The sequence below is a fragment of the Malus domestica genome, chromosome 17, assembly GCF_042453785.1.
Source record: "Malus domestica chromosome 17, GDT2T_hap1".
Classification (NCBI taxonomy): Eukaryota; Viridiplantae; Streptophyta; class Magnoliopsida; order Rosales; family Rosaceae; genus Malus; species Malus domestica.
In genome coordinates this window covers 15,183,820-15,197,033 of record NC_091677.1, presented here as the reverse complement: position 1 = coordinate 15,197,033, position 13,214 = coordinate 15,183,820, and the positions used below count along the sequence as shown (strand labels likewise).

The window sequence follows — 13,214 nt, the reverse complement described above, 5'->3', positions numbered from 1 at the left end:
CGTTCCACGTAGAGGACCATTTTCCCTTCCATTAGTGTACTACTTGTCCCCCAGGTTAGTGAAATCAAATGTGTTTTAACTTTTTCATTCAAAAATGTCCATGTTGTGTTTCATTGTCACACAAATTCATTTTACAATTTCACTTTCACATTCAGCAATAAAGATAGTGTGTTTTAACTTTTAAGTGTCCCACACATTACGTAGACCCGACAATTTCTGACACGACACGAAAATAATGGGTTTCGCGTTAACACGATAACTAATCGGGTCATTAACAGGTATACATGCGGGTAACACGTGAGTTACCCGTTTCAACCCGTTAAGAAAAAAAATATTTTGATAATTTTAAAGTTTAATTACTAAAAGATTTATTATAAAATACAATAGCCATATTAATATACACAATATATTCTATATTAAATATAGTTTTATATTATTATTCTATATAAGTTAAAAACAAAAGTTTTAGTCATTCTTTATTTTTATTATGAGAGTTCATTATTATCATTACTAGGATAAATTTTACTTAACATATTGTTGTTCAAAATTAAAATAAACTAGCATAGTATTTATATAGGCAAGAACTATGAAGACATACATACAAGTATGAAAAATGTGAAAGGATATATCAACACTCATGATTCATCATTATTCCTCCACGAGTAGATAATGGTTACATTTACATTATCATTTAGATTTTTAAAATCCTTCAAACCCTCATGAATAATGTTTTTTATTTGAGGGCAAAATTAATAATAATTATTGTAGAAGTGTAGAAAATGTCAAAAAAAAAAAATATATATATATATATACAATCACTCATAGTGACAAGCTTTATAACTTTCATGAAGGGGTCAGCTTCGAAATCCAACACTATAATCCATAAACATTAAATTTATATTTAACCGTCGATTGTCATTTATATTTTATTCTTTTTACTGAATTTCATTTTGTAAATTTTCTTTTGTTGAAAACATGATCATCTAGCAGATGTAAAAAGATGAACGGTTCAGATCTTTGATATCACGTTTCAATATTTACGGTTAACTGAAATATGAGCTGATGTCGTATAGTTTGTAGAAACTTTATAAACATCAAGCAATATTTTCACTAACCGTAAAACTCTAAACATAATATCAACAATCCAAACCGTTCATCTTCTTGCATCTTTTAATAGATCATGTTTTCAAAAAAGAAAATCTGAAAAAACAAAATTTGATGAGAAAAATGAAGCGTAAATGTAAATAACAATCGACGATTAAATTTTGATCTATGATTTATATGATTATAGTGGCGAATTTCGAAGTTAAGCTCCTCACGAAATTTGTAAAGCTTGTCATTACGAGTGTTTATATATATTTTTTTCTATATTTTTTACACTTCTACGTTAATTAAAAAACTATTAAAGACTTTACTTAAATAACAGTCGTAAGATAAATGAGAGTAAATTTGTACCGTTGGATTCTATTTCACTTATATTATTAGAACTTTTTTGGATGAAAAAACCCCTTCTCTATTCCAATATTTTCCAATTTTACCATTTGATCAAAACAAAAGCCCTAATCCCTTTCTCTTTGCCCATTCCTATAACAATATAGTATGTATATACTTATTTAGTATTATATTTTTAATTTGATTATTTATTGGTTGAAAATATATTTTCATTAACGGGTCGGGTCATATTACCTGCTAATATTATCGGGTCGATTTTGGGTCGGGTCATTTTACCTGTTTATTTTAACGGGTTTTACTCAACACGACCCGTTAAGATATCGGGTATGACACGAACACGAAAAATACGACACGAATGCCAGATCTACATTAATTAATGATTAATTTAAAATACGATTACACTTGTAATGCACAAGCCGAATAGGATTTGAGCGATTTAACTTCCATGTTAAAAAATTTTGTTTGTAAATTTACTCTCCCTAACATGCGACACCAATGTAAGTGAAATAAACTATTAAAAAAAGAGATAACTTAAAATCCTTCCATTGATAAGAAAACAAATGTGCAAAAGAAAGATCCATATAACAAAAGGGAGGGAAGGGGCAAAAAGCTAGGATCTGAAACTATCTCCCCTTCCATATTCCTTTGTAATAAACCGTTTTAGGTAAGAGTGTACACTAGCCACTTGACAGTTTACAGGAGGATAAAATCAAAGAATCACCAAATCGAGCCGGAATCAGACACGCATCAATATCTACTTCACTTGCACGGGGGCACGGTTAGCAGCTGTCGAATAGGGCAGGCAAGCAAGCGCTCGTTGACGAACTTCACCTTTCTTCCTCTTCGGGAGAGTTCAGTTGTGAAGATCAGAGCCAAAAAATTGTTCCCTCAAAAAGTGAACTATAAACCAATATGCTGTACTGTAAAATGCAATCCCCTCTTAACCATCTAACGCCGCTTTTGCTGTCACCGCCTGGTTCCCAGTAGTGTGGTAGCTGAGCAGCAGAAAACTATTGTCCCCGTCGGTATTTTCCCCTCTCCAAAGCAACTGTTTATATATGTACAATTTGGTCACCCAGAACTGTTGTGTAGCTCGGCAGCCCTCTGTCTCATCATCTCCATCACAGCAGCTCTTCTTCTTGAATCAGACTGCTGCTGTAGTCTCCTCAAATGCTCCTTTAAATCTCTGAAAACATACATTTATATTATAGAATCAACGATATTACCCTTAAAAAGAGGGAGTGTGTGTGTGTGTGTGTGTGTGGGTGGGGTGGGGTGGGGTGGGGTGGGGTGGGGTGGGGGGGGGGGGGTGGGAATTAAGAGAATCGTATCTCATAATACAAGGCAATAACCTACGAACCTGCAACGCGGCACATGGCACTCGGATACTTTGCAAGCTCGAGCATGAAGTTGAAGAAGATACCACATTTTCTTGCAGAGAACACATCCTCCAGATGCACGGACTTTGCAATGAATTCCATGGCGGAAAAGCCCCTTCACCTTACGGCAATTGGGGTATTGACATTGTGCAGAACGACATTGTGATGCATGCACCAGAAGATCAAGCATTTTCCGAAGCTGCAAAATTGAAAACAGTGTTATAAAATTTTGACTCTCCATATACATTGAAATCCAAGCCTTTCCTCCACTAATACATCGATGTTAACATCAATCTTCAAGTATGTAAACACAAATATAAAGCACCTGTACAACTCGCATTTGTCTAGCTTCTTTGTTTTGTGCATCGCGATCAGCGATGGATGGATGATTTGTCAACTTATGATGATGATCTACACCACCTTCCTTCTGATAACAGTTATTGCATACATCATATTCAGGGCAAACTTCACAACGCCAACCTTGCCCTGTTTCAATGTCGAGATGACATATATTGCATGTTGTCACAAACGCAGGAGCAGTTGGGTTATGAAGATGGTAAAGGACCATGATAGAGGAATGTTTAGCCCGCCGTAAAGTATCATACTGATAATGATTCCCTTGACAAAGACTGAGAAATGCCTGTCTAGTGTCAAAGAATTCACTCTCAAGGATTTCATCTCTGTCCTTTGTCTCCATAGGTACATCAGCAATTTGAAACTGCAACATATAATGATGTCAGTACTAAGCAGAAATTTTAAGAAAAAAGAACGAAGAGATTGCAGAGCCATGAGAATTGAAGCTAGAACTAAGGACAAATTCACATACAGGACGCAATTCATGCTTTTCCCTCTGATTGATAGGGTGCCTGTCTCTTTCTTCCCGTTTTTGCTCTGCTTCATAACACCTGTCGTCCCATGTAAAGTAATTACAACAAATCAAATTGGCAAACCTTATTCCAACTGCAATTTAAAAACAGCTCAAAAAAAAAGAAAAAAAACTTGATTATTCAACATTCAGTAAGAAACTTCATGTACATAAAAATGCAAGAAAATTTCAGAGCATGTTTGGTACTCTACTTGAATCTAACTTTTTAAACTCAAAAACAATTTTCAAGTTGTAGGCCTTAAAAACTTGTTTGGTAGGACTATTTTCAAAAACTGAACTCAAGACTAACTCAAAAATATAGTCTATTACCTAAAAACACAAAAAGTGAGTTTTTAGAGTTTTAAAACTTAAAACTCACTCCTTTCTTTTCTCTCCCTCCTCCCCTCTCACTCCAAATCTATCTCTCTTTTCTTCTTTCTCTCTCCCCCTTCTCTTTTTATTTTTTATTTTTTTCGTCTCTCCTCCAATCTGCTCTCTTCATTCTCTCAGTTTTTTCTCTCACTCTTCTTTCTCTCTATCTCCTCCAATCTTCTCACTTCTTTCCTCCAATCATCTCTTACTTTCTTTCCTCCTCTCTCCTCTTTCTCTCTCCACCCCCTTTTTATGGATCTTTTTGTCCAGTTTAAGTTGTAAGATTTAAAAATTTTAAATCGTATACCAAATAAGTTTTTGAGTCTTAAAGAAAAATTGTTTTCAAGAAAAATTCTTAAGAAATGTTTTGAAAAATTATAAAAAATTTCAAATAGAATACCAAACAAGCCCTCAGCTTTTCAAAAGAATCAGAACTGAGGATATTTAACTGATCAAACTGTCCGCAAATTCTAACAGAACCTTGAACTCAATTAGCAACAATACCAGAACCTTCGTCCCTTCTTCTCCAAACAAACTATAAGCACAATCTAGTGATATATGAACAAGCAATAAAGCACTATATGCGGTAAAATAGGTAATACAAACCAATATTAATATAGTATTAGGAAGCTGTTCGGGGGAGGGAGGTAACAGATAAATGCAGGAGTTCAGAATCTTACTTGTCACAAAGCTGAAAATTTCTGCATTGAGTGCAGGACCAACGGTTTCCTGATACCATTAGTATACAACAGTGGGAGCATGCGTACTGCAAATGAACCATGATGAAATCCTCCTTCATTGGCGAAATGGTTTCTCCAAGCTGGGTGAACATAAATACAAAAGTCAGCAAAAAAGAAGAAAAAGATTATCTCAAATTCTTTTTTTTTTAATCAATTGTACAAAAGTGTAATTAAGTCTAATAAAAATCATCCCATTGAACAGCTTTCATATATTAATTTACAAGAAGACTTCAAAGACTAATTCCTTCAATAGAAAACTGACAACTACAAAAATAAATTGAAACCCTTCGGCTTATTAGTGCTAAAACTCTGAATATCTAACAGAAAAATCTACAAAGACTGAAAACAATAATGCAGTTCGAAGACGGTAAGATTACTTTGTGCATTAGTAGCAGATCCTTTGACGCGTTAGCAGAAAGATCAGTCTGACCAGAAGCTTTTAGAGCCCTTTTTGTTATAGTCTTTTTGGTTGATCCTTTCTTATTCTGTTTTCTCCCGTCCTCTTCTTGACGCATCTGATTAATCAGATCCTCGGCTGCACCAGGCCAGTAGTCACCATCAAAATAGGGCAGCCTAGCTGCAGTGACTTTGGCCTTGCATTCAGCAGTAGTTACAAAGAAATGGTCATATAGATTAGTGAGTTCAACAACAATGCCTTCCTTGGCAGCTTTCCTAAGCATTGCCAAATACCTGAAACAAAACAGAGATAATAAAATGTAAGAAACGGGATAGTTGATGCTAGAAATAACTGCAACACAATTCACAAAATTGTATAAGCTCACCATTCACGAAGCTTATCAGATTTTGGTGTTTTCTGAATCTCCGGATGACAATATAGAATATAATCTTCACCCTTCAACGGAGGACAAGCCCATATATAGCAGCTTGTAAACCCTCGTAGCTTGCAATATTCAAGGTATCCAATCTGAAAATGGGAACCATTAACTAAGGATGATGGCTCCAAGGGAACATATCAAATTAAATAAAACACAAATAACACGAATAACAAGATCAATGAAAGCCTAAGACTCACCAAAATTTCATGGTAAACATATGTGCGGAGAGCCTCTCCCGTGACCGCTTTAACCTCAGGCCTGAAATACTTAACAGAATCCAAGTACGATAGATAAACACGGCGCTGATTTGGAAAATGGCTTTCAGCTCCAAATTCTTGAACATACATGCCAAATAGGCATACTTCTACACCTTCAATTTTCTGAAACAACAATACAACCTACAGGGAAATATGTAATTAGCATATCGGAACCCTTCCCTTTTAAAGCTAAAACAATACAGTTTAACCCTTTTTATTATCAGTTAAACTTAATTATCTTCCTACCTTAGATTTATATGGGAACTCTGTTGGATAATTTTCTTCCTGAAAAATTTCAAGGAACCGCTGCTTTACTTCCAATTTTTTGTCAACCGACGAAACAACCCTGATTACAAGCGATTCTGCCCCAGGAACCTAGTGGCACCAGTAAACAGAAAGGAAAAAAATCAGCCAATAATCACATTCAGAGAAAAAACTTTTCCAGTTTTCCATTTTCGAAAGTCACAATACTTGTAAAATCACCAGGAAAAGCATCATGTGGTACTCCATCCCTCATACCACTTCAAATACATAATATTATATAAATCACCTCATCATAACTCTTTCCCTGCTGCCTTGCCCTCTCTTGTCTTTCAACCTTCAGTTTCTTAAATAACCATTGCTCTATGTGGTCACTCAGTATTGTCCTTGGCAAATCTTTGGCCCCCAGAACAGCATTCTGTGGTAAAGGTTTACGCTCTCCCCTTTCAACCTCTTGTATATAACAATTAGGGCAAGTGTATTCGGCTTGCCCACCATCATTCCTTCGGCCATTAAACAAAGCACAAATTTGATGTTGCCAAGCTTCGCATTTGTCACATTGGACCCACTGCATATAAGGAGGTGAAAAGCATAAGATTGACTACCTAGAACAGTCAAACTATCGAACCCAAAAAGAATTGTTCCAGAAAAAAGAACATACCCACTCTTCAGTCTCTTCATCATTTTTCTTCTTCTCTAGCCTTGCCTTTGGAATGTTATTCCCATCAACAACTATCATGTCTCCACGAGCCTCATTATAGCATGGAATACAGAAATAATGTCGTGTGTCACCAGCCCCCATTGTATAGTACATTGCATTGCGCTTGATACGAACACCGCAAGGTGTGCAATATATGGGCGGTGGCTCAAATGTAAGCTTCTCAACTGCACACAACTGACAGGAGTTCTCACTCATTGAATGCTCCATTGCTTGATTCTTCTCTGCCTTTGCTTTGCTCTGTGAAAAGAAAAGAAATAAATTAGTCTAAATTCTAAAATCAAACTTCTGGTGAAGCATTCAAACCAGAATATCTGTTTTCCTTGAAAATTATACATGCAAAAAAAGGTAAACGCCAACAAGAAAAAAATTGTTAGAAACATACATTATGACTTATCAGCAGATAAACAAAACCTTTAAAACGGATACTAAAGAATTTTCTTATACTATCAAGAGAGCGAGAGAGAGACCATGTAACCATAAAGTTAAATTAGCATGCAGCAAACTCTGACTCTAAATTTTAAAAGTAGATGATGTAATTAAATTACCTGCAGTGTTTGTAAACATTTTCAACCACCACGTCAAGATAAAAAAGGATAGAAGTTACTTTCCAAAAAAGTGAAGAATCACACAATAGGTATGAGGAAACTAACAGTTAAAGACATGATGCATGTGCCACGAAAACACACAGCAAGAGTACGGAACACACAATAGGCATGAGGAAACTTCCTAAACAGAAAAAGACTTGAGGAAGGGAAAGGAAGAACAGGCTAGAAAGAAACGAAGGGAAAATCTTTACTCAAATTAAAGTATCCAGATCTATGCATGAGAGAACTTGTCCTCTTCAGGAGTACTACTATATACTGATTTGTGTATCTTGTCCTCTTCGGGCTCTTTACAAAGAACTTGTTTCTTCTATAAATATATTTTGCCAAGATGCAAAACTTTTATAAACAGCAGAAGGATTTATTACAAGTGGATATGAAACCCACCATCTAAAATACTAGCCAAGACCTGAACCCAAACTCATTTTGCAGCTACTAATACATCGAATGAGAATAATACCTAAACTCGTTCGAGATTGATTATCCTCAACCGAATTACACATGTCCAACAAAGTTTCAATTGCGTCATAAATTGACATGTTGATTTACCTACAATAGTGAAACTAATAGAACACAGAGAAAGAAACTAACAGAATACGGAGAAAGGTTGAATGAGTTCATCCATTGACTAACCTGGCCAACCCACTGCCTGAGACCTGTAATGTGGGCCCTAACTTGCTCCGGAGTGAACAGTTCAGTCATTGATACCCCCTTTATTTTAGGCTTCCCAGACTTTGTTCCAGCTGCATTTTCCACAGTATGCGTAGCATTTTCTTGTTTAGCTGGATAAGTTTCATTCTCAAGTTTTATGTTTTCTTGCTTAGCTAAACCAGCGGGCTCATTATATGAGACAGGTTCACCTTCATGCCTTTGATTGCAGTTATCCTCAACAATATCCTTCATCTCATCAACACTCCGTTGTCCAGAACTTGAAGGAACCTCCATTTTCACTTTTGCAACCTCGGACTTGACTGGCATAGAAATCTCACCATGTTGGTAATCCTGAATCTGTATATCCTGGGGTACATGGGGTTCAATAATCGCAGAAACTTTTACTGCAGAACTAACACTATCGGAAAGAACAGGTTGAGAGGACTGCTCTATCTTCATGCGTTTTATAGAAAGTTGCATATCTTCAGAAGTTTCAACAGCCGGATTTGTCTTCAAAACCAATCTAGCTGAAGCGTCTTCACTATCATAGGCTTTACATGATCCATTTATTGAATTCTGCAAACCAGAATCAGAAACTAGATGATTGTGTGCCTTATTTGGATGTCTCAGCAGATAATTCCTCACAGGCGAGCAAACAGGGCAAGCTGGGTCCTTGCAAGTCTTGTTATGATGAACCAATTTCTTGGTAACATGACAACGAGGATGTGGGCATTGAGGTAAATTGCATGTTACCATGTGCTTTAACAATTGTTGAACAGTTACACAATTACGTTCGCGACATTTCCCTTCATGGGCTGAACAACGCCGAGCATGGCGCAAGAACAAAAGCCATCTCTGTTGATTTTTGAACTGTTTCTCCTGATTGCCATTAGAAGATCCAAAAACAGCACTACATGAATTGGGGGGACGAGATGTGCTTCTAGGTGAAATTGTTTGAACAGCATTTGGTCCTTCTGAAGACAAATTATTACAATGGGCTTCATCTTTCCCAGATATCCTCTGACGGAAATCTTCCTGGAGATGCTGCTCATGGGACATGTTGACCTGTCTGTGACTCCCATCTTGTGACTGAGGATGCCATTGATCTTGAGCTCCAGCAGAAAGAGGGCTGAAATCATTTTGAGACTCTGCAACCAGTTGGTGAGGATGCAATATCTGTTGCATTGGCTGAGAAGCTTGAGACAACGAAGAGGAGATACCATGTTGCCGGGATGGGATATGCTGCGCATTCCTCAACCGATCATCAGCAGGGTGCTGATGGAATTGGTTATGCATCTCTGATAATTGGAACTGTTCTGTACCTTGTTGGTGCATAACTTCACTATGGTGGTCCACACCACGATTTGCTTGACTACTTACATCAGGTGTGATCCGAGAATGACCAAAAGCATCGTTGTTTAACAAATGCTGGGGCTGCTGATTTTGCTGCTTCTGTTGACGTTGTTGGTGACCTAAATGCTGCTGTTGTTGATACTGGTTAGGTTGCTGTTGATACTGATTAGGTTGCTGTTGAAATTGTTGTTGTTGATGAGAATGGAAAATATTCACTCTTGAAGATAGAGGAGTTTGGAAATTCATCTTTTCCAATTGATCAGGTTGTTGAGGCTTCGCATGTACACTTTGCTGTGCACCATGCATATTTGACTGACTATTTACAAGGGGAGAGATGGCCTTGGACACGGGTATTGAACTGACTGAATTCAAATTCTGAGGATTCAACATTGACCCAACAGATGTCGCAGCACCATAGTAGTTTCCAGGCACAAAAGAATCAGCATTGCTCATTCCATAGCTATCACCTAGTAAATACATGATTCATTGGTCAAACATTTACCTATTTTATGATATGCTACTCAAATAAAGTCATAACCTTGCAGTGTATAGATAGAGTGATAGACAGAGTAGATTCATGATATGAATCTATACTAGACATGTACATATGTACATGCACACCAAAAAAGCTAGAGCATACCTTGCATTACCGGCCGCTGATGTTGGTCAAAGTGCTGTTGTAATGGTTTGGAAGAGTTAGCATAGGGTGTTGAGGTCACATAGCCCTCAGAAGTACCAGACTCATTAACCACTGGTAAACTGTTCCCAAATCCCAACCCACCATTTAGAGCCCCATTTGGCAACCCATAAGACTTCTGCAGCATGCCAGACCTTATTCCAGTATTTATTTGGCTGCCAAGGCTATGAAGTATACGGCTATTTTGACCACCAATATGCTGCTGTTGCTGTTGTGGTTGTGTTACCATTAAAGAATCAACAGTACAGAACCCACCTCCATTATTAGAAGAATCCAAATTCATGTAAGACTGATTATTACAGCTATTAAACCCAGGGGTAGGAATCATTTGGCTAGCCATTCTTTGCACACCCATTGATGATATGTTCCCTCCAGCACCAACAGACACACTGGCAGGAGACTGCTGATAACCATTAGATATAGAACCTACAAAAAAAAAAATAAATAAATAAATAAATTGTAACAGTGGTTTGAAGAATCAGTTTGAGTAATTTAGGGAAAAGATGATACAACTCAGTTTACCATCAGATCTATTGAACGAGCCGCCATGTAAGGCACCAGTGGGCACCAAGTTTCCTGTGTTGACTGTCATAGGCGCTATGCCAGTACTTCCTCTAGTGGTGTTCATAGAAGCATCCATAAAAGAAGTAACCATCATATTTGAATTCCCACTGTGTGACATACCAGGAGTTGGTATCATCATACCAGCAGGAGAGGAAGAATTAACAGCCTGTTGAAACTGTTGGCTTTGATTTGGGGATGGCTTAATCAAATTGTGCAAACGACTCTCTAACGTTTCCAGGTTCATATAGTCGTCCTGAAATAGGATTTGCAAACAACAGAATCATAAGCCTACTAAGACGATATCCATTTCATACACAATAAGAATAAGATCAAGTAAGAACATTATCGCTAGATACATGTATAGTGAGCTTCAATAGCTGTCAAGAAATCAAAAGGTTAACCAGCATACTTGACTTCAGAATTAATGTCAAAAAATAATAATTTAATAAACACAACATAAAAATTTTAGCTATTTCAAGAACACTGAGAAAAGAGAGAGAAAAAAAATTTGCCTAAATAGGCTAAAGGGGAAAGTGAATAGAGAAACAATAAAAAAAATAAAATGAGAAACCTTGTCCTGAGCACTTCTCAATAAACCCTCATCCAATTTTTTAACAATCTCCTTAAACTTCGTTTCATTCATTGGCTGGGGACGTTGTCGCTGCCGTATAATTTGGCATCTGAAAAAAACAATGGTAGCATCAGTATTTAGGTAAACATATATATATAAAAAGAGAACCAAAACGCAAAAACCGAAAAAATAGTTTCTTCATATAAATAAAAAAGTTAATGTCAGTTGATTTTAAAACATGTCTTTTGATTCCATACGGAGGTAAGCAATATCAATTCTACATAGCAACAATTAATAAGGAATAGCATATTTTGCAAAAACGAACAAATAACAAACAAGTAAGCTGAGACATGTTAACAAGCAACTTACTGCCCATATAATAATGATAGAACACCGAAAGGAAATGCATCTTACATTCTATCCTGCACAATTTGGCGTGCATTGAGAAGTTCAGGATCCATGTTGGACATAACACGAGCAGGCCCACCTAAATTTTGCATTTGGGGAGCAAGGGCATTTCCATTATGCTGGGAGAGCACAGGCATCTGAGATCCTGCCTGATTGGGCACTTGCCCCGATATCGGTCCTGAAGTGTGTGTCTGCACATTCATCTCCTTTATCCTTCACCACGCTGACTGTAACTAGCAAGTACCGCATAACTTAAAAACAAAACCTTTAGAACTGCACTGCCAACTCATGCTTAGCCATAATAAACTCCCTCCATACTGTACATACAGTGAGAAAACAAAAATAAAAAATCAAGAGTCTACTTAAGTAGGAGAAATAGCACAGACAAAAAAACTAGTAGCGGGGAGGAACAAACATAATTACAACATGATGAGCACATTTTGTTTCAATAAGAAACCATTCAAAATGCAAGTGATTTAACGAGAATCGCTTGCATTTTTCACTTAAACTTTTACTACTTGGGGCTTTTGGTAGCAGGAAACCAAGTAAAAAAATTAAATTGGGCGAGTGCGAATACAGTGGAAAACAATTCAGAAAAATGTGAATCAAATTAGTAAACCAATAACAAATCTTTGAAAATGACATTGACTTTAAGCAAAATCGACCGCCATTTTCACGCAGTCATTGCGAATTTCGCTTACTACAATTGAACATCCTAAAGCAGTCAGATAATGAACTTGTAAGAAATGAATAATACAATCAATCAGCCAAGGGGGAAATTGGGGCCAGGGAAGATTGCAACCCAAACATATGCAATCAAAGGGGCAATTGAGCAATTCAACAATCAACAAATACAAGTTGAATTCCCAATTTCACAATAATCAACCCAATCATACTCAATCAAATCAAATCAAAGATCGAAGCAAACCCTAGCTGCGAGCGAACCTGAAAGATAAGCGATCGGAGATCAAAATTGATAGAGGGCTTTAATAAAGCACGACCAGTACAATCGGCGATGCGAGATAAAGAGAGAAAGAGCGACGAATAGGGATTGGGTTTGAGAGAGAGAGAGAGAGAGAGAGAGAGTTGGTTCGCACCGTCTCCCCCAAATTATATACCGCACGTGCGAATTGACACGAAGCCGAAAAGGGGTCGAAATCGAATGTGAAATTACGACGAAAGAGGAAGGAGGAGGAGGAGGAGAAGAAGGAAGAAGAAAGCGAGAGGCACTCGAAATTTTGGGGCTTTTTGGGGCTCAGATCTCAATTGCTCAATTGGGGGTTAATTTGCTGAGAAATTATTCTAATTCCAAAATTTAATTCACCAAAAATTTATGTTTATGATTTAATTACCAAAATAATTGAATTAATGACACAAACAGGGACGACAAGAGAGACGCAGATAGGTTTTTTTTTTTTTAATACATTGATGTATTTACATTAAGGAGAGAATGAGTTCAGCAAAGTCACATAATAGATAACATCA

At 37.0% G+C, this 13,214-nt stretch overlaps 1 protein-coding gene across 2 annotated transcripts; it reads right to left on the bottom strand.

Annotated features, from left to right (window-relative positions):
- Positions 1 to 1,979: 1,979 nt before the first annotated feature.
- Positions 1,980 to 13,117, bottom strand: LOC103436278 (histone acetyltransferase HAC1-like). Of its 2 annotated transcripts, none has more exons than XM_070817723.1 (17): positions 12,675 to 13,117; positions 11,736 to 12,046; positions 11,322 to 11,430; positions 10,709 to 11,003; positions 10,130 to 10,612; positions 8,119 to 9,956; positions 6,824 to 7,120; positions 6,452 to 6,730; positions 6,148 to 6,276; positions 5,842 to 6,042; positions 5,591 to 5,733; positions 5,186 to 5,498; positions 4,749 to 4,888; positions 3,658 to 3,736; positions 3,157 to 3,549; positions 2,813 to 3,030; positions 1,980 to 2,638 (listed from the first exon to the last, which is right to left on the bottom strand). In XM_070817723.1, the coding sequence occupies exons 2-17, from the start codon at positions 11,930 to 11,932 to the stop codon at positions 2,524 to 2,526; spliced, it is 5,229 nt and encodes a 1,742-aa protein (XP_070673824.1). In that variant the 5' UTR covers positions 11,933 to 12,046; positions 12,675 to 13,117; the 3' UTR covers positions 1,980 to 2,523. The 2 variants fall into 2 exon arrangements, with proteins under 2 accessions (XP_070673824.1, XP_070673825.1); XM_070817724.1 differs by having other exon boundaries at positions 11,736 to 11,808; positions 12,675 to 12,977.
- Between the last annotated feature and the right edge of the window lie 97 nt (positions 13,118 to 13,214).

What these genes read in the sequence shown, in the direction of transcription:
- LOC103436278 (XM_070817723.1), bottom strand. Translation starts at nt 11,932, where the DNA reads ATGAATGTGCAGACACACACTTCAGGACCGATATCGGGGCAAGTGCCC. An exon ending in AGGGAAAGAGTTATGATGAG is followed by an intron (nt 6,277 to 6,451) that starts GTGATTTATATA and finishes TGGTGCCACTAG; the next exon opens with GTTCCTGGGGCAGAATCGCT. An exon ending in ATCTGCTACTAATGCACAAA is followed by an intron (nt 4,889 to 5,185) that starts GTAATCTTACCG and finishes ATGTTCACCCAG; the next exon opens with CTTGGAGAAACCATTTCGCC.